Raw genomic sequence first — 21,214 nt, 5'->3', positions numbered from 1 at the left:
GATGTACACACCATTGTGATAGTTAAAAAAGCGCTTATAACTGCATTCCAGTTCGTTAAGTCTTTTTCCGTTCAATGTGCAAAACGTGGAAGCGGTTAATAAATGGAAGATTTTAGAAAGGAAAAAAGTTACTACATGGGAAGGCTGTATTTTCCTTAAAGTCCCAATTAGGACGAAATATTCGCGGAAAAAAAAAAAAAAAGAAAAGAATATTAAAAGAAGTAGCACTCACAAAAGTATATGCAAAAATGCGGTAGAAGATATACATGCATTGCATATGACGACATACTTGTCATTGTGTTCATGATGATATCACTTCATGGGTGCAATATGCGCAGTGGAATTTAGTTTTCCGCGGAAGGAATGGTCGAACGGCTAGCGTTGTATAGTGAAAAGCGCTTTAAGTGATACTTGTGGAAAAGGAGTGCCTGCAGAAAATCAATTCGGAGTTGTATCAAGGAAGCAGATAAAGTTAGAGGAACACTCTCCTTTTTAAAAGGTTCGCACGCTTTGTTCGTTCGTAAGGGAGCATAATTTGCTCCTATGCCTTATTCGGTTGGATATATCAACATTAGTGTAGTCCTTCCATCCCAGTTTGAACACCTGGAAGACCTACTTCTCCCCCGATCTTTTCGCACCATCTACAATGATGTTGAGGCACGGGAATTATTTAAGAGCAACTTCTCATACATTTTTTGATAGTTAGTGGAGAAAAGAACATCGTAAGGAAGAGGAGAGGAAGTCGCGAAATGCTCCTTCTTAAATCTAGCTATTTCACTGTGCGTGTACTGCTTCAACTCAGTGACTGTCTTTAACTGAGTTAGTAATTTTCCGTGGTCCCATATGAGGCGTAATTTCTGTTCCACCTTTTTGGGGGTAATGGAAAATTGCTTATTTCCATCCAGGACATTGGCGCAGACAATTTGTTGGTTCTCAGAAGGAGGTACTTCATCAAAATGTTGGATAACGTCGCAGGCAGCTAAATTATCATCTGCATATAATCGGTAGACCATCTTTCGATAGGGGAAATTAGCTTTTTTATTTTCATTTGTTAATTTAAAACAGGGGTGGTTGTTAATTTCGACTAATTTGTATACAAGTCCTAGGGAAGGCTGCGACTGGCATGTGATTAGATTTGTGCCAATGGCAAAAATATCCACATGGTGTTCTTGTGCGTGTAATTCTTTTATTACTTGCTCGTTAAGATCGTTACTAATGCATATTTTTAAATCACGAAATGGGACATTTAGCTTTTCAGATACATCAATAAATATTTTTTTACATTCCTTTGTGAGGTAACTTAAATCCCCAGAATCGATTCTGATTCCAATTGGTTTATAGTTTATTTCATGCAAAGATAAGGCAACGATCAGGAAGTTGTAAATCCCGGATTTTAGGGAGTCATATGTATCTATAAGGCATATAAAAATTTTGGGATTAATTTGCGCAAATGAAACGAAGGCAGTCAATTCACTCTCCTTTGCAAATTCGCAGTTGTACAATTTGTGGATGATTTCTTTGTTCTTATGTACAATACTGAGGAAGTTATGGTTGTCTAGATATTTGCTATGCAAGGTTTCTCCATGCTGATAAGAAGATATGAAGGAATGGGACATGGTTCCTATTATTGGAATGTCATACAGGAAAGAAGCATAGACGTTCGATGTAAAGTCGCAACCAACTGCAGAATACCTAGTTCCACTGAGTGCACCATCTGGACCTTGGGCTCTCCTACAACCAAATTCGGCTAGCGGTTTATGATTTATAGAAATTTTATGAAGCATACTATTTGTAGCTATTAAGGTAGGATAATTTATCATATTCAGTAAGGCACTTTCCAAAATTTGACATATTAGTAATGGGCCTTGGATTACCATTAAAGGTTCATGCGGAAATACTATGGACCCTTCCTCTATACAATAGAGAGACACATCCCTTCCACTTAATCCTTTCAAATAATTTATGAACAAATCAATATCTTGATAGTGGGACATTTTTTTCCTAACAAATTCTAACTGTGCGTCTGTAAATCGGAACGAATTGATATACTTTATAGCTTCGTACACTCCCCCTAGAATTGCAAATTTTCCATTAAAGGGGCACTTCCTAAAGTAAATTTCAAAGGTGGATTCTTGTTCATGCTTCTTCTGTCTGAAGAATGTATACGCCATTACCAAGTGGTAGTAATCCATAAACAGTGCATTCACTGTGTTGCTATGTGGTATGTCTATATCCTTGTTAATCCTATTTTCTATTATAAACTTCGTACACTTAACTAGGGAAACCATTTTAAGTTTTTCCGCTGGGCAGCTACTTCCTTGTTCGTAATTTAATACGTTCGAACATGTCCCATGGGATTCTACTTTGGAGACTTCCATTTTCTTCTTCTGCATTTCCATGGGGCAGAACTTTGCCGGTGAGTTCATACAGCTCCCACTTGTTACATCTGCTTCGCCTTTTTCCTTTTTTAACATTAAAAGTTGTCTTAAGTCAGATTCTGTAATGGGGATATCGTACACGTAGAGGGAGTTGCTTTTCTTATCAATCCTTACGTTATCTATTAGGTTGGAATTTGCCCCTACTATTCCATCTGCCTTTTCCTTCAGGTGCGGCTGCTCACCAACGGATATACCATTCTTTCCGCTAAAATTGTCATTACTCATTTTGGCATTCGGGGAGAGGTTACGTGCATTCACTAGCGTCTTTCACGTATAGGGGGGAAGAACCCGCAAACTTTTCATACATATGAGTATGTATGTACTGCGCCCTATATGCGTACAGGGAGACTTATCACTTCGAATGACCTAGGATGGTAAAAAGGAGTCCGTTTTTCAAACGAAGTAATTATTTTTTTTAAACTATATTCATTCCCTTTCCTGCTGATCACACCTTTTTGTATTTTCAGTTTTGGGGGATATGTAAAATGGGGATCGGCCCCACCTCATATCGTGATGTGCTATGTACTCGCAGGCAGATGCGCATACGTATGCGCGCTTGCTGCTTAATACCTTTGGAATAGGGGAGCTTATGGTGATTCCTTTGTAATCTGAAGAGAGTGATAACCTAAAATGTTGAAAATTACAATGCGGAAGAGTTATGCGAAGAGCAGGAATTAACTAATGTTGTGCATTTGTGTATGTTTTTTTCATATATATATATATATGAATGTATATTTTTCTTTGTGCGATACAGGAAAGGATTATACCGACCAAGTGGCACAGGAATTATAGCATAAAGAGGAAGAAAAAAGAACAAATCCCTAATGAGTGTGAGTCAAGCTAACCAAATTTAGATGAAGAATACACATTTTTCCAAATCGATCATGCGCGAACATGAGGTGAGAAGCCCAAGGAATGTTATTTAGTCCAAGGTAAAGGTATACGTAGTGTTTTTTTAACACCTCTGCATGTATTGCCTGCATGGAGTACACGTATGCACGCATAAATAGTATTGTAAAAAGGGGGATTATAATTTTGCATATAAACTCTGTATTTCTTACATTTGGAAGAAAATGAAATTCTTTTCTGGTGGAGGGAAGTGAAGCATTCTGCCTGTTTGTATACGGTAAGGGTGTGCACAAGTTTTTCCTATATGTGGAAGTATACCACATAAGTGCCTACAAATGTGTACCCCCAACACGTGCACATTTGCCCCCATGGCAAAAGAAAAAGGGCGTGTACAAAAATTAGCAGCGCGTTAAAAGAAGAGCCAATTTTGCCACTATGCCAGAGGATACCCCCAAAGGGGTGATTTGCACATACGAGCCACATAGGCGTTTACGCGATAGGAGGAAGCAGGTGAAATGTGCATAAGTGGGACAATCCATCGTTCCCCCTACCCGGCGTCCTTAAGCAATAAGAACAACGATGGATTTAACAGGAAGAAATCCAAAGAAGGCGACGAGAGGAAGGAAGAAAACTTTTAAATTTTAAATTGCCAATGCGGGAATTTTTTTTTTTTTTTTTTTAGCACCCAAATGGTGAACACAAAATTGTGCAGGAAAATTAGTAAATAGAAATACTCCAATCATAGTGGCGGCCCAACTGCGGAGGGCACTGCACGTACGTTTTGCAAACAGGAAAATCAATCCCCTAGAAGAGTGACCCTCCATTTTTATCTTTCAAAAACACATGAGAATTGCGAGCAGCGGACGTAAAGGATACACTGGCAGCCGCACCTGTTCATAACTTTTTTTTCTTTTCTTTCTTTTCCTTTAAACATAAAAATATGGCGCATCTTTTGTTTAAAGAGGGAAACAATTAACTCAAGGGGACCTCCTAGAAGTGTCTACATGAAAAGAAAAGAAAAATAAAAAAAAGAGATCACCGAATCAGTGGATTTGTTTATGATTTCGCATTTTTACGGTGCACGTGTAAGATTTCGTATTTAAGTTTGCGGGATATAATATTTTACAGTGTATATGTGTAAGATTTCGGATTTTTAGGTTGCAGGATTTAATATTTTACGGTGTATATGTGTAAGATTTCGCATTTTCAGGTTGCGGGATTTAATATTTTTACAAGTGCATATGTGTAAGATTTTGTATTTAGGTTACGGGATTTAATATTTTACGGTGTATATGTGTAGGATTTCGTATTTTTAGGTTGCGGGATTTAATATTTTACGGGTGTATATGTAATATTTCGCATGTAGTTTTGCGGGATATAATATTTTACGGGTGCATATGTGTAAGATTTTGTATTTAGGTTGCGGGATTTAATATTTTACGGTGTATATGTGTAAGATTTCGCATTTTTAGGTTGCGGGATTTATAATATTTTACGGTGTATATGTGTAGGATTTCGTATTTTTAGGTTGCGGGATTTATAATATTTTACGGTGTATACGTGTATGATTTCGTATTTAGGTTGTGGGATTTATAATATTTTACGGTATATGTAACATGTCGCACTTAGGTTGCGGGATTTAATATTTTGCGGTGTCCATGTGTAATATTTCGCATTTAGGTTGCGGGATTTATAATATTTTACGGTGTATATGTGTAAGATTTCGCATTTAGGTTGCGGGACTTAATATTTTTCGGTGTATATGTGTAAGATTTCGTATTTAGGTTGCGGGATTTAATATTTTTACGGTGTATATGTGTAAGATTTCGCATTTAGGTTGCGGGATTTATAATATTTTACGGTGTATATGTGTAAGATTTTGTATTTAGGTTGCGGGATTTAATATTTTACGGTGTATATGTGTAAGATTTCGCATTTTTAGGTTGCGGGATTTATAATATTTTACGGTGTATATGTGTAGGATTTCGTATTTAGGTTGCGGGATTTAATATTTTACGGGTGTATATGTAATATTTCGCATGTAGTTTTGCGGGATATAATATTTTACGGGTGCATATGTGTAAGATTTTGTATTTAGGTTGCGGGATTTAATATTTTTACGGTGTATGTATGTAAGATTTCGCATTTTTAGGTTGCGGGATTTAATATTTTTACGGTGTATGTGTAAGATTTCGCATTTTTAGGTTGCGGGGTATAATATTCTACGGTGTATGTGAGATTTAATATTTTACGGGGTGTATGTGTAAGATTTCGTATTTAGGTTGCGGGATTTAATATTTTACGGTGTATATGTGTAAGATTTCGCATTTTTAGGTTGCGGGATTTTTAATATTTTACGGTGAATATGTGTAAGATTTCGTATTTAGATTGCGGGTTATAATATTTTTACGGTGTATGCGAGATTTAATATTTTACGTTGTATATGTGTAAGATTTCGCATTTTTAGGTTGCGGGATTTAATATTTTACGGTGTATATGTGTAAGATTTCGCATTTTTAGGTTGCGGGATTTAATATTTTTTACGGTGTATATGTGTAGGATTTCGCATTTTTAGGTTGCGGGATTTAATATTTTGCGGTGTCCATGTGTAATATTTCGCATGTAGTTTTGCGGGATATAATATTTTACGGGTGCATATGTGTAAGATTTTGTATTTAGGTTGCGGGATTTAATATTTTTACGGTGTATATGTGTAAGATTTCGCATTTTTAGGTTGCGGGATTTATAATATTTTACGGTGTATATGTGTAAGATTTCGGATTTTTAGGTTGCAGGATTTAATATTTTACGGTGTATATGTGTAAGATTTCGCATTTTCAGGTTGCGGGATTTAATATTTTTACAAGTGCATATGTGTAAGATTTTGTATTTAGGTTACGGGATTTAATATTTTACGGTGTATATGTGTAGGATTTCGTATTTTTAGGTTGCGGGATTTAATATTTTACGGGTGTATATGTAATATTTCGCATGTAGTTTTGCGGGATATAATATTTTACGGGTGCATATGTGTAAGATTTTGTATTTAGGTTGCGGGATTTAATATTTTTACGGTGTATATGTGTAAGATTTCGCATTTTTAGGTTGCGTGATTTAATATTTTACGGTGTATATGTGTAAGATTTCGCATTTTTAGGTTGCGGGATTTAATATTTTACGGTGTATATGTGTAAGATTTCGCATTTTTAGGTTGTGGGATTTATAATATTTTACGGTGTATATGTGTAAGATTTCGCATTTTTAGGTTGTGGGATTTATAATATTTTGCGGTGTCCATGTGTAATATTTCGCATTTAGGTTGCGGGATTTATAATATTTTACGGTGTATATGTGTAAGATTTCGCATTTAGGTTGCGGGACTTAATATTTTTCGGTGTATATGTGTAAGATTTCGTATTTAGGTTGCGGGATTTAATATTTTTACGGTGTATATGTGTAAGATTTCGCATTTAGGTTGCGGGATTTATAATATTTTACGGTGTATATGTGTAAGATTTTGTATTTAGGTTGCGGGATTTAATATTTTACGGTGTATATGTGTAAGATTTCGCATTTTTAGGTTGCGGGATTTATAATATTTTACGGTGTATATGTGTAGGATTTCGTATTTAGGTTGCGGGATTTAATATTTTACGGGTGTATATGTAATATTTCGCATGTAGTTTTGCGGGATATAATATTTTACGGGTGCATATGTGTAAGATTTTGTATTTAGGTTGCGGGATTTAATATTTTTACGGTGTATGTATGTAAGATTTCGCATTTTTAGGTTGCGGGATTTAATATTTTTACGGTGTATGTGTAAGATTTCGCATTTTTAGGTTGCGGGGTATAATATTCTACGGTGTATGTGAGATTTAATATTTTACGGGGTGTATGTGTAAGATTTCGTATTTAGGTTGCGGGATTTAATATTTTACGGTGTATATGTGTAAGATTTCGCATTTTTAGGTTGCGGGATTTTTAATATTTTACGGTGAATATGTGTAAGATTTCGTATTTAGATTGCGGGTTATAATATTTTTACGGTGTATGCGAGATTTAATATTTTACGTTGTATATGTGTAAGATTTCGCATTTTTAGGTTGCGGGATTTAATATTTTACGGTGTATATGTGTAAGATTTCGCATTTTTAGGTTGCGGGATTTAATATTTTTTACGGTGTATATGTGTAGGATTTCGCATTTTTAGGTTGTGGGATTTATAATATTTTACGGTGTATATGTGTAGGATTTCGCATTTTTAGGTTGCGGGATTTATAATATTTCACGGTGTACATGTGTAAAATTTAGTATTTAGGTTGCAGGATTTAATATTTTGCGGTATATGTGTAAGATTTCATATTCAGGTTTGCGGGATATAATATTTTATGGGTGTATATGTGTAGGATTTCGTATTTAGGTTGTGGGATATAATATTTTACGGTGTATGTGTAAGATTTCATATTTTAGGTTGCGGGATTTATAATATTTTACGGTGTATATGTGTAAAATTCCGCATTTTTAGGTTGCGGGATTTATAATATTTTACGGTGTATATGTGTAAGATTTCGCGTTTTTAGGTTGCGAGATTTATAATATTTTACGGTGTATATGTGTAAGATTTCGTATTCAGGTTGCGGGATTTATAATATTTTACGGTGTATATGTGTAAGATTTCGCATTTTTAGGTTGCGGGATTTAATATTTTTACGGTGTATATGTGTAAGATTTCGCATTTTTAGGTTGCGCGGATTTAATATTTTTACAAGTGTACATGTGTAAGATTTCGCACTTTTAGGTTGCGGGATTTAATATTTTAACGGTGTATATGTGTAAGATTTCGTATTTTTAGGTTGCGGGATTTAATATTTTACGGTGTACATGTGTAAGATTTCGCATTTAGGTTGCGGGATATAATATTTTACGGTGCATGTGTAAGATTTCGCATTTAGGTTGCGGGATATAATATTTTTCGGTGTATATGTGTAATATTTCGCATTTAGGTTGCGGAATTTAATATTCTACGGTGTATATGTGTAAGATTTCGTATTTTTAGGTTGCGGGATTTAATATTTTACGGTGTACATGTGTAAGATTTCGTATTTAGGTTGCGGGATTTATAATATTTTACGGTGTATATGTATAAGATTTCGCATTTAGGTTGCGGAATTTAATATTCTACGGTGTATATGTGTAAGATTTCGTATTTTTAGGTTGCGGGATTTAATATTTTACGGTGTACATGTGTAAGATTTCGTATTTAGGTTGCGGGATATAATGTATTACGGTGTATATGTATAAGATTTCGCATTTAGGTTGCGGAATTTAATATTCTACGGTGTATATGTGTAAGATTTCGTATTTTTAGGTTGCGGGATTTAATATTTTACGGTGTACATGTGTAAGATTTCGTATTTAGGTTGCGGGATATAATGTATTACGGTGTATATGTGTAAGATTTCGCATTTAGGTTGCGGAATTTAATATTCTACGGTGTATATGTATAAGATTTCGCATTTAGGTTGCGGAATTTAATATTCTACGGTGTATATGTGTAAGATTTCGTATTTTTAGGTTGCGGGATTTAATATTTTACGGTGTACATGTGTAAGATTTCGTATTTAGGTTGCGGGATATAATGTATTACGGTGTATATGTATAAGATTTCGCATTTAGGTTGCGGAATTTAATATTCTACGGTGTATATGTGTAAGATTTCGTATTTTTAGGTTGCGGGATTTAATATTTTACGGTGTACATGTGTAAGATTTCGTATTTAGGTTGCGGGATTTATAATATTTTACGGTGTATATGTATAAGATTTCGCATTTAGGTTGCGGAATTTAATATTCTACGGTGTATATGTGTAAGATTTCGTATTTTTAGGTTGCGGGATTTAATATTTTACGGTGTACATGTGTAAGATTTCGTATTTAGGTTGCGGGATATAATGTATTACGGTGTATATGTATAAGATTTCGCATTTAGGTTGCGGAATTTAATATTCTACGGTGTATATGTGTAAGATTTCGTATTTTTAGGTTGCGGGATTTAATATTTTACGGTGTACATGTGTAAGATTTCGTATTTAGGTTGCGGGATTTAATATTTTACGGTGTATATGTAATATTTCGCATGTAGTTTTGCGGGATATAATATTTTACGGGTGCATATGTGTAAGATTTTGTATTTAGGTTGCGGGATTTAATATTTTTACGGTGTATGTATGTAAGATTTCGCATTTTTAGGTTGCGGGATTTAATATTTTTACGGTGTATGTGTAAGATTTCGCATTTTTAGGTTGCGGGGTATAATATTCTACGGTGTATGTGAGATTTAATATTTTACGGGGTGTATGTGTAAGATTTCGTATTTAGGTTGCGGGATTTAATATTTTACGGTGTATATGTGTAAGATTTCGCATTTTTAGGTTGCGGGATTTTTAATATTTTACGGTGAATATGTGTAAGATTTCGTATTTAGATTGCGGGATTTATAATATTTTACGGTGTACATGTGTAAGATTTCGCATTTTTAGGTTGCGGGATATAATATTTTACGGTGTATATGTGTAAGATTTCGTATTTTTAGGTGGCGGGATTTATAATATTTTACGGTGTATATGTGTATGATTTCGCATTTAGGTTGCGGGATTTATAATATTTTACGGTGTACATGTGTAAGATTTCGCATTTAGGTTGCTGGATTTATAATATTTTACGGTGCATGTGTAAGATTTCGTATTTTTAGGTTGCGAGATTTATAATATTTTACGGTACATGTGTAAGATTTCATATTTAGGTTGCGGGATTTAATATTTTACGGTGTACATGTGTAAGATTTCGCATTTAGGTTGCGGGATATAATATTTTACGGTGCATGTGTAAGATTTCGCATTTAGGTTGCGGGATATAATATTTTTCGGTGTATATGTGTAAGATTTCGTATTTTTAGGTTGCGAGATTTATAATATTTTACGGTACATGTGTAAGATTTCATATTTAGGTTGCGGGATTTAATATTTTACGGTGTATATGTTGGATTTCGCATTTAGGTTGCAGGATTTAATATTTTAGAGGTGTATATGTTGGATTTCGCATTTAGGTTGTGGTATTTAATATTTTTCGGTGTATATGTGTAAGATTTCGTATTTTTAGGTTGCGAGATTTATAATATTTTACGGTACATGTGTAAGATTTCATATTTAGGTTGCGGGATTTAATATTTTACGGTGTATATGTTGGATTTCGCATTTAGGTTGCAGGATTTAATATTTTAGAGGTGTATATGTTGGATTTCGCATTTAGGTTGTGGTATTTAATATTTTTCGGTGTATATGTGTAAGATTTCGTATTTTTAGGTTGCGAGATTTATAATATTTTACGGTACATGTGTAAGATTTCGCACTTAGGTTGCGGGATTTATAATATTTTACGTGGTATATGTGTAAGATTTCGGATTTTTAGGTTGCGGGATATAATATTTTACGTGGTATATGTGTAAGATTTCGGATTTTTAGGTTGCGGGATTTAATATTTTACAGGTGTATATGTGTAAGATTTCGCATTTAGTTTTGCGGTATATAATATTTTACGGTGAATATGTGTAAGATTTTGTATTTAGGTTTGCGGGATTTAATATTTTACGGTGTATATGTGTAGGATTTCGTATTTTTAGGTTGCGGGATTTAATATTTTTACGGTGTATATGTGTAAGATTTCGTACTTAGGTTGTGGGATTTATAATATTTTACGGTGTACATGTGTAATATTTGGTATTTAGTTTTGCGGGATTTAATATTTTACGGTGTATATGTGTAGGATTTCGTATTTTTTAGGGTTTAAGGTTATAAGAACAACAATATGTGGACTGGTGTTTACATCATTTAGGGGAAGGTTTTTTTTTTTTTTTTTTTTCTTCAATAAAAAATAAAAAGGGAAGAAGGAAGAAAAAAGAAAAATTTATGTTCATAGAAAAAAGAAAGAAGAATGTTTTTTTTTTTTTTATTTTCTATAAACAAAAAGGTGTTCTTTCACCAAAAAAAAAAAAAAAGAAAAATTTTTTGCAAACAAAATTAGAAATAAATGTGGAAGAAAGAATCTTCTTTTTTTTCTTCTTTTTTCTCTTTTTTTTTCTTTTTTTTTCTTTTTTTTTCTTCTTTTTTCTTTTTTTTTCTTTTTTTTCTTTTTTTTTCAAGAAAATATAAAAAGGAAAAAAAGGAAAAGAAGGAAAAAAAAAAAGGACAAAAGGTGTGAAACCAACATCCTTCATCTTAAACAGTAAACACTAAACTGTGAACCCTAAACCCTAAACCCTAAACCCTAAACCCTAAACCCTGAACCCTAAACCCTAAACCCTAAACCCTAAACCCTGAACCCTAAACCCTGAACCCTAAACCCTGAACCGTGAACCTGGGACCATAAACCCTAAACCCTAAACCCTAAACCTAAACCCTAAACCCTAAACCCTAAACCCTGAACCCCTAAACCCTAAACCCTAAACCCTAAACCCTAAACCCTGAACCCTAAACCCTAAACCCTAAACCCTGAACCCTAAACCCTAAACCCTGAACCCTGAACCCTGAACCCTGAACCCTAAACCCTAAACCCATGAACCCTAAACCCTGAACTCAAAACCCATGAACCCTAAACCCTGAACCCTAAACCCTGAACTCAAAACCCATGAACCCTAAACCCTGAACCCTAAACCCTGAACCCTAAACCCTGAACCCTAAACCCTAAACCCTAAACCCTAAACCCTGAACCCTAAACCCTAAACCCTAAACCCTGAACCCTAAACCCTGAACCCTAAACCTGAACCCTAAACCCCTAAACCCCTAAACCCTAAAACCTGAACCCTAAACCTGAACCCTAAACCCTGAACCCTAAACCCTAAACCCTGAACTGTAAACCCTAAACCCTGAACCCTAAACCCTAAACCCTGAACCCTAAACCCTAAACCCTGAACCCTAAACCCTAAACCCTGAACCCTAAACCCTAAACCTAAACCCTAAACCCTGAAACCCTGAACCCTGAACCCTGAACCCTGAACCCTGAACCCGAAACCCTAAACCCTAAACCCTAAACCCTAAACCCTGAACCCTAACCCTAAACCCTGAACCCTAAACCCTGAACCCTAAACCCTAAACCCTAAACCCTAAACCCTAAACCCTAAACCCTAAACCCTAAACCCTAAACCCTAAACCCTAAACCCTAAACCCTAAACCCTGAACCCTGAACCCTAAACCCTAAACCCTGAACCCTAAACCCTAAACCCTGAACCCTAAACCCTGAACCCTGAACCCTAAACCCTGAACCCTAAACCCTAAACCCTAAACCCTAAACCCTAAACCCTAAACCCTAAACCCTAAATCTAAACCCTAAACCCTAAAACCTGAACCCTAAACCCTGAACCCTAAACCCTGAACCCTAAACCCTAAACCCTAAACCCTAAACCCTGAACCCTGAACCCTAAACCCTGAAACCCTAAACCCTGAACCCTAAACCCTAAAACCTAAACCCTGAACCCTGAACCCTAAACCCTGAACCCTAAACCCTAAACCCTGAACCCTGAACCCTAAAACCGGAACCCAAAAACCCGGAACCCAGAAACCCAAAAACCCGGAACCCCCAAAACCCGGGAACCCAAAAAACCCGGAACCCAAAAAACCCGGAACCCAAAAAACCCGGAACCCCCAAAACCCGGAACCCGACACTCTACGTCTAGTGTTACTTAGAAGGAAATGTAGGAATGTGTAGGAACGAAGCAAAGCATAAAGGGGAAAAAGGAAAAGGGGAAAAAATGTCTTTTAGGAAAGGAGGCAGAAAGAGAAGAGTGGTTTAAGGAAGGAATGAGGAAAAGTCTTTTAGGAAAGGAGGCAGAAGAAGAGGAAGGTTTAAGGAATAGAAATGTTTTTAAGGAAGGAAGGAATAGAAAAGACTTTAAGGAAGAGTAAAGAACGAATAAAAGAAGGTTTAAGGAAGGAAGCAAGGAAGGATGGGCAGGGAAGGAATGAGGACAAGGGATGTGTATAAGGAAGGAGGAAAGGTAATGTGGATAAGGAATGTGGTTAAGGAATGTGGATAAGGAATGAGGAGAAGGAATGAGGAGAAGGAATGAGGAGAAAGAATGAGCAGGGAAGGAATGAGGAGAAGGAATGTGCAGAAGGAATGAAGAAAAGGAATGTAGGGAGGAAGAAAAGAAGGAAGGGGATGATTCTGGAGGAAGAAGAAGGATGTAGGAAAGGAGAAAAAGATGGAAGAAAAAGAAGGAAGAAGAAGAAGAAAGAATAAAGAAGGAAGAGTAAAGAAGGAAGAGTAAGGAAGGTTTAAGGAAGGAAGAAAAAAAGAAGGGAGAGTAAAGAAGGGAAAAATGAATGAATGAAGGAAAGGATGCATGAAGGAAGGGATGAATGAAGGAAGGAAGGGATGAATGAAGGAAGAAAAGAAAGAAAGAAGGAAGGGGACGATTTCGGAGGAAGAGTAAAAGAAGGAAGGTTTAAGGAAGGAAGAGTAAAGAAAGGAAGAATAAAGAAAGGAAGAGTAAAAAAAGGAAGGTTTAAGGAAGGAAGAAAAGGAAGAGTAAAGAAGGAAGAAAAAGAAGGTTTAAGGAAGGAAGAAAAAGAAAGATGGTTTAAGGAAGGAAAAAAAAGAAGGAAAGTTTGAGGAAAGAAGAAAAGGAACGGTTTAAGGAAAGAAGAGTAAAGAAGGAAGAAAAAGAAGAAGGTTTAAGGAAGGAAGAGTAAAGAAGGAAGATTTAAGGAAGGAAGAGTAATGAATGAAGGTTTGAGGAAGGATCAGTAATGAAGGAAGGTTTAAGGAAGGAAGAAAATGGAAGGTTTAAGGAAGGAAGAAAATGGAAGGTTTAAGGAAGGAAGAAAATGGAAGGTTTAAGGAAGGAAGAAAATGGAAGGTTTAAGGAAGGAAGAAAATGGAAGGTTTAAGGAAGGAAGAAAAAGAGTGGTTTAAGGAAGGAAGAGTAAAGAAGGAAGAGTAAAAGAAGGAAGAGTAAAAGAAGGAAGAGTAAAAGAAGGAAGAGTAAAAGAAGGAAGAGTACAGAAAGGAAGAGTAAAAGAAGGAAGAGTAAAAGAAGGAAGAGTAAAGAAGGAAGGTTTAAGGAAGAAAGAGTAAAAGAAGGAAGGTTTAAGAAAGGAAGGTTTAAGGAAGGAAGAAAAAGAATGTTTTAAGGAAGGAAGAAAAAAGGAAGGTTTAAGGAAGGAAGAATAAAGAAGGAAGAGTAAAGAAAGGAAGAGTAAAGAAAGGAAGGTTTAAGGAAGGAAGAGTAAAAGAAGGAAGAGTAAAGAAGGAAGAGTAAAGAAGGAAGAAAAAGAAAGAAGAAGTAAAAGAAGAAAAGGAGGAAGAATAAAAGAAAAAAAAACCTTTAAGGAAGAAAAGAGAAAAAAAGAAGGAAGAGTAGAAGAGGAATAGTAAAGAAAAGAAAGGAAGGAAGAGAAAAGAAGAAAACAGGAAAGAAAAGGAGGAAGAGAAGGAAGAAGAGAGAAGAAAAGAGAAGGAAGGAAAGTAGGAAGAAGAAGGAGGAAGAAAAAGAAGGAAGGTTGAATGAAAAGGGAAAGAAGGTTTAAGTGAGAAAGAAAAAGGAAGGTTCTTAAGGGAGAAAAAGAAGGAAGGGAAGAAGGAAGAAAAGGAAGGTTTAAAGAAGGAAAAGAAGAAAGGATGAGTAAAGAAGAAAAGAAAGAAGAAAAGAAAGAAGAAAAGAGAAGAAAAGAAGGAAAAGAAATGAAGATTGCATGAAAGGAGAAAGAAGGTTCAAGGGAGAAAAAGATTGAAGGTTTAAGGGAAGAAAAAGGAGGAAGGTTTAAGGGAAAAAGAAGAAGAAAGGTTTAAGGGAGAAGAAAAAGGAAGTTTTAAAGAAGGAAAGGAAGGAAAAAAAGAAAGGAAGGAAAAAAAGAAAGGAAGGAAAAAAAGAAAGGAAGGAAGAAAAAAGTAAAGGAAGAAAGTAAAGAAGAAAAGAAGGTTTCAGAGGAGAAAGAAAAAGAAGGTTTTGTAAGGAAGAAAGGAAAGAAGGAAAGAAGGAAAAAATAAGAAAAATATTTTTCCTTCTTCTTCTTTTTTCTTTTTTCTTTTTTTTTTTTTTTTTTTTTCCCTTTTTTAATTCTATATATATAATATATATATATATAATATATATAATATATATACATATATATGTATATATATAAATCCTTTTTTTGTAAGACGAAGACACACAACCATGCAGGCAGGAGCATCAGCACAAGGTGGCGATGGATTGCTGAAGACCTGGTTGGATGAGGGGGTCAGGGCGGCGAGCGCAGGGCAGGGTGCTGCCGTAACGCCTGAAAAAATTACAGTATGTGAATATATGTGTACACTGGAATGACGGCAATGTGCATATATATATACAGACTTCCACGTACATATATATATATATATGTATATATACATTCACATGCATATTTATATGTACATATGTATATAGGTATATGTCTGTATACATGTATGTGTATATGTTCCCTTCGCCCATTTGTTCCTATGTAGGACGAATTGCGGAAGAGTTTGCAAGCACAATGGGACAAACTGAGTAGTAGACTGCTACTGGCGGAAGAGAACAAAATAACGAACCTCTGTAAGAAGAATATGCCGGAGAATTTGTGGACAGGGGCGAAGGAATCATTCGGGCGGGAATATATGCGCGATTTATGTAAAGGCATAATGGGAGTAAGATATTTTGTGAGTGGAATCGAAGAGAAAAAGGACAAGGAAGTGGCGGTTGAAACAAGTATTCCAGAACATGAATGGTACCCGCGTTGTGTTGTTTCAGCCGTGGCCCTATCCGAATTGTATGGTGATCATTGTCACTTGGGGGATGCTATTAGAGGCATAACAGAAGATGGGGAAAAAGCGGTAATGGAACATCTGAGTAAGGAGAGCCTTCAGCACCAACTCAATAAATGTGCGGGAATTACCAGGGAGGAAGTACTTCTAGGTAAATCCGTTCTCAGTGATACAATCAAAGATTGGACAAAAACAAAAAGGGACGCAGGGAAAGGGGACGGCTGGAGAGTAAAGCAGTTATGGAATAGCAAGTGGAAAAAGGTCTGTCCCGCGGAGAATAAGGCGACACAGATAGAACGGGCACAGAAGGAAGCAAGGGAAGAGAATAAAAACATTGTAACACCTTTTTTAAAAGTGGGAACTGATAACTCCGGGTCCACTTTCGGGGATATACTAATGAACGAAGACATGAAATTAGACGAGAAAAAATTAAAACAGCTTTTCGAGACAGCAATGCAAAACGACAGTACTGCTGGCAATACTGCTCCTCTTAACGTGGACAACTTAATGGAGCAGTTAAATAAGGAATATCAGACAAAAGCAGGTAAGTATTACATCCTTATTACACCCTTAATATATTAATGTATTAATATAGTACATTATTAATGTAATAAGAAGTAAAGGAAAAGGAAGTGGAAGGAATAGGAAAGAGGAAGGGAATAGAAGGAAGTGGAAGGAAAAGGAAAGGAATAAGAAGGAAAGGGAAGGTTTAGGGGAAGGAGAAGGGAAGGGGAAGGAAGGAAAAGGAGACGGAAACGGGAAAGGGAAGGAGAAGGGAAGGGGAAGGAATAAGAAGGAGGTGGAAGGAATAAGAAGGAGGGGGAAGGAATAAGAAGGAGGGGGAAGGAATGAAGGAGGGGTAAGGAAAGAAGGGGAAGGGAATAAGAAGGAAGGGGAAGGAGAAGGAAGGGGAAGGAGAAGGAAGGGGAAGGAGAAGGAAGGGGAAGGAGAAGGAAGGGGAAGGAGAAGGAAGGGGAAGGAGAAGGAAGGGAAAGGGAAAGGGAAAGGGAAGGAAAAAGAAGGAAGGGGAACAAGAAGGAAAAACAAAAGGAAGGGGACAGGGAAGGAAAGGGGACAGGGAAGGAAAGGGGACAGGGAAGGAAAGGGGACAGGGAAGGAAAGGGGACAGGGAAGAGAAGGGAAGGAAAGGAAAAGGAAAGGAGAAGGGGAAGAGAAGGGAAGGAAAGGAAAAGGAAAGGAGAAGGGGAAGGAAGGAAAAGGGGAAGGAAAGGAAAGGGAATATGAAGGAAGGGACTTAGGGGAAAGGAAAGGGATGACGGAAGGAATGAAGGAGGGGGAAGGAATGAAGGAGGGGGAAAGGAATGAAGGAGGGGGAAGGAATGAAGGAGGGGGAAGGAATGAAGGAGGGGGAAGGAATGAAGGAGGGGGAAGGAATGAAGGAGGGGGAAGGAATGAAGGGAATGAAGGAAGGGAAAAGGGGAAGGAAAAGGGGAAGGAAAAGGGGAAGGAAGTAAGGGGAAGGGAAAGGGGAAGGAAGTAAGGGGAAGGAAGTAAGGGGAAGGAAGTAAGGGGAAGGTTTAGGGGAAGGAAAAGAGGAAGGAAGGAAAAGGGGAGGGAAAAGGAAGGAAAGAAGGAAAGTTTAGGGGGGGGAAGGAAAGAGTGTTTTAGGGGTGGGGTGAAGGAAAGAGTGTTCAGGTGTGGGGGTAAGGAAAGAAAGAGTGTTTAGGGGGGGGGTTAAGGAAAGAGTGTTTAGTGGGTAAGGAAAGAGTGTTTAGTGGGTAAGGAAAGAGTGTTTAGTGGGTAAGGAAAGAGTGTTTAGTGGGTAAGGAAAGAGTGTTTAGTGGGTAAGGAAAGAGTGTTTAGTGGGTAAGGAAAGAGTGTTTAGTGGGTAAGGAAAGAGTGTTTAGTGGGTAAGGAAAGAGTGTTTAGTGGGTAAGGAAAGAGTGTTTAGTGGGTAAGGAAATAGTACTTAGGGGTAAGGAAAGACTACTTAGGGGTTAGGAAAGACTACTTAGGGGTAAGGAAAGACTACTTAGGGGTATAGAAAGACTACTTAGGGGTAAGGAAAGAGTGCTTAGGGGGTGGGGATAAGGAAAGAGTACTTGGGGGTGGGGATAAGGAAAGAGTACTTGGGGGTAAGGAAAGACTACTTAGGGGGGTAAGGAAAGACTACTTAGGGGTAAGGAAAGACTACTTAGGGTTAAGGAAAGACTACTCTTAGGGGTAAGGAAAGACTACTTAGGGGTAAGGAAAGACTACTTAGGGGTAAGGAAAGACTACTTAGGGGTAAGGAAAGACTACTTAGGGGTATAGAAAGACTACTTAGGGGTAAGGAAAGACTACTTAGGGGTAAGGAAAGACTACTTAGGGGTAAGAAAAGAGTACTTAGGGGGGTAAGGAAAGACTACTTAGGGCTAAGGAAAGACTACTTAGGGGTATAGAAAGACTACTTAGGAGGGGGGAAAGGGAAGACTACTTAGGGGTAAGGAAAGACTACTTAGGGGTAAGGAAAGGGTTACTTAGGGGTATGGAAAGCCTACTTAGGGGTAAGAAAAAGCCTACTTAGGGGTATAGAAAGAGTACTTAAGGGTATAGAAAGACTACTTAGGGGTAAGGAAGGACTACTTAGGGGTAAGGAAAGACAACTTAGGGGTAAGGAAAGACTACTTAGGGGTAAGGAAAGACTACTTAGGGGTAAGGAAAGACTACTTAGGGGTAAGGAAAGACTACTTAGGGGTAAGGAAAGACTACTCTTAGGGGTAAGGAAAGACTACTTAGGGGTAAGGAAAGACTACTTAGGGGGGGGTAAGGAAAGACTACTTAGGGATAAGGAATGAAGGTTTAGGGGAAAGGAATGAAGGTTTAGGGGACAGGAAGGAAGGGAAAGGGAAAGGAAAAGGGGAAGGAAAAGGGGAAGGAAAGGAATGAAAGGAAAGGAAAGGAAAGGAAAGGAAAGGAAAGGAAAGGAAAGGAAAGGAAAGGAAAGGAAAGGAAAGGAAAGGAAAGGAAAAGAAAAGGGGAAGGGAATGAAGGAAAAGGAATAAAAATAAGTGCAAGGAATAAGAAAGGAAAAGAGAAGGAAAAGGGGAAGGAAAGAAAGGGAAGGAAAGGGAAGGAAGTAAGGGGAAGGGAATGAAGGAAAAGGAATAAAAATAAGTGCAAGCAATAAGAAAGGGGAAGGAAAGAAAGGGAAGGAAAGAAAGGGAAGGAGAAGGAAGTGGAAGGAAAAGGAGAGGGAATGAGAAGGAGAAGGAAGTGGAAGGAAAAGGAGAGGGAATGAGAAGGAGAAGGAAGTGGAAGGAAAAGGAGAGGGAATGAGAAGGAAAGGAAAGGAAAGGAAAGGAAAGGAAAGGAAAGGAAAGGAAAGGAAAGGAAAGGAAAGGAAAGGAAAGGAAAGGAAAGGAAAGGAAAGGAAAGGAAAGGAAAGGAAAGGAAAGGAAAGGAAAGGAAAGGAAAGGAAAGGAAAGGAAAGGAAAGGAAAGGAAAGGAAAGGAATAGAAAGAGAAGGAAAGAGGAGGGAAGGAAAGATGAGGGAAGGAAAGAAGGGGAATGAAGGAGGGGGAAGGAATGAAGGAGGGGGAAGGAATGAAGGAAAGGGGGAAGGAATGAAGGAAAGGGGGAAGGAATGAAGGAAAGGGGGAAGGAAAGAAGGAAAGGAAAGGAAAGGGAAGGAAAGGGAAGGAAGTAAGGGGAAGGAATGAAGGAGGGGGAAGGAATGAAGGAAAAGGGGAATGAAGGAAAAGGGGAAGGAAGGAAAAGGGGAAGGAGAATAAAAGAAGGGGAAGGGGAAGGAAAAAGGAAAAGGAAAGAGAAGGGGCAGGAAAAAGAAGGGAAGGAAAAAGAAGGAAGGAGAAGGGCAGGAAAAAGAAGGAAGGAGAAGGGCAGGAAAAAGAAGGGAAGGAAAGAAGGAAAAGGGGAAGGAAAAGGGGAAGGAAAAGGAAGTGGAAGGAAAGGAAAAGGGGTAAGGGAAGGAACGAAGGAAAGGGAATGAGAAAGAGAAGGAATGAAGGGAAGGAATGGAAAGAGGAAGCGGAAGGAAGGAAGGAAAGGAGGAGGAAGGAAAGAAGGGGAATGAAAGAGGAAGGAAGGGAAAGGGAAAGGGAAGGGAGTGAAAGGGAAGGGAGTGAAAGGGAAGGGAGTGAAAGGGAAGGGAGTGAAAGGGAAGGGAGTGAAAGGGAAGGGAGTGAAAGGGAAGGGAGTGAAAGGGAAGGGAGTGAAAGGGAAGGGAGTGAAAGGGAAGGGAGTGAAAGGGAAGGGAGTGAAAGGGAAGGAAGGAAAGGGAAGGAAGGGGAAGGGAATGAAAGAGAAGGAAGGAAGGAAGGAAAAGGGGAAGGAAAAGGGAGTGAAGGGGAAGGGGAATGAAAGAAGGGGAAGGGGAAGGAAGGAGAAGGAAAGGAGGAGGAAAGTAAAGGAAAGGAGAAGGGAAGGGAAGGAGAAGGAGAATGAAGGAAGGGGAAAGGAAGGAAGGGGAAAGGAAGGAAGGGGAAAGGAAAGGAAAGGGAATTGGAAGGAGAAAGGAGAAGGGGAAAGGAGAAGGGGAAAGGAGAAGGAAAAAGAAAGGGAAGGGAATAAGAAGGAATATGAAGGAAGGGACTTAAGGGAAAGGAAAGGGATGACGGAAGGAAAAGAAAAGGAAAGAGAAGGAACAGAAGGAAAGGAATAAGAAGGAAAGGAATAGGAAGAAGGAGAAAAAGGAAGATGAGGAAAGAAGAATGGGAAGGAAAAGGGGAAGGAAGGAAAAGGGGAAGGAAGGAAAGAGGAAGGGAAAGGAAAGCGAAAGAAGGAAAGAGGAAGGGAAAGGGAAAGGGAAAGGGAAAGGGAAAGGGAAAGGGAAAGGGAAAGGGGTAAGGAAAGAAGGAAAGGAGAAGGGGAAAGAAGGAAAGGGAATGAGAAGGAAAGGAAGGGACAGGGAAGGAAAAGGACAGGGAATAGGGAGGAAAGGAATAAGAAGGGAAGGGAAGAGAAAGAAAGAAAGAGAAGGGGAAGGAAAGAGGAAAGAAGGAAAGAGAAGGAATAAGAAAGAAAGGGAATGAAAGAAGTAAGGAGAAGGAATGGAAAGAGGAGGGAAGGAAAGGAATGAAGGAAGGGAAAGGGAAAGGGAAAGGGAAAGGGAAAGGGAAAGGGAAAGGGAAAGGGAAAGGGAAAGGGAAA

The 21,214-nt window shown here is 37.9% G+C and overlaps 2 protein-coding genes across 2 annotated transcripts in view; one reads left to right on the top strand and one right to left on the bottom strand.

Moving 5' to 3' along the window:
• Positions 1-641: 641 nt before the first annotated feature.
• Positions 642-2,663, bottom strand: PKNH_1120700 (nicotinate phosphoribosyltransferase, putative; the record flags this gene model as incomplete). The annotated part of the gene is made up of 1 exon (XM_002261348.1): positions 642-2,663. The coding sequence occupies one exon, from the start codon at positions 2,661-2,663 to the stop codon at positions 642-644; it is 2,022 nt and encodes a 673-aa protein (XP_002261384.1).
• A 12,837-nt stretch (positions 2,664-15,500) lies between these two features.
• Positions 15,501-21,214, top strand: part of PKNH_1120600 (SICAvar, type I) — a gene marked incomplete at both ends in the record, with an annotated part of 27,014 nt that continues 21,300 nt past the window's right edge. Inside the window, 2 exons of the mRNA XM_039114133.1 lie at positions 15,501-15,617; positions 15,806-16,646. Coding sequence (XP_038969753.1) covers positions 15,501-15,617; positions 15,806-16,646 — 958 coding nt within the window. The remainder of the gene's footprint in view (positions 15,618-15,805; positions 16,647-21,214) is intronic.

Source organism: Plasmodium knowlesi (assembly GCF_000006355.2).
Source record: "Plasmodium knowlesi strain H genome assembly, chromosome: 11".
NCBI lineage: Eukaryota > Apicomplexa > Aconoidasida > Haemosporida > Plasmodiidae > Plasmodium > Plasmodium knowlesi.
Note: the sequence above shows the minus strand (reverse complement) of the source record. Positions and strands in the feature narration are given on the sequence as shown.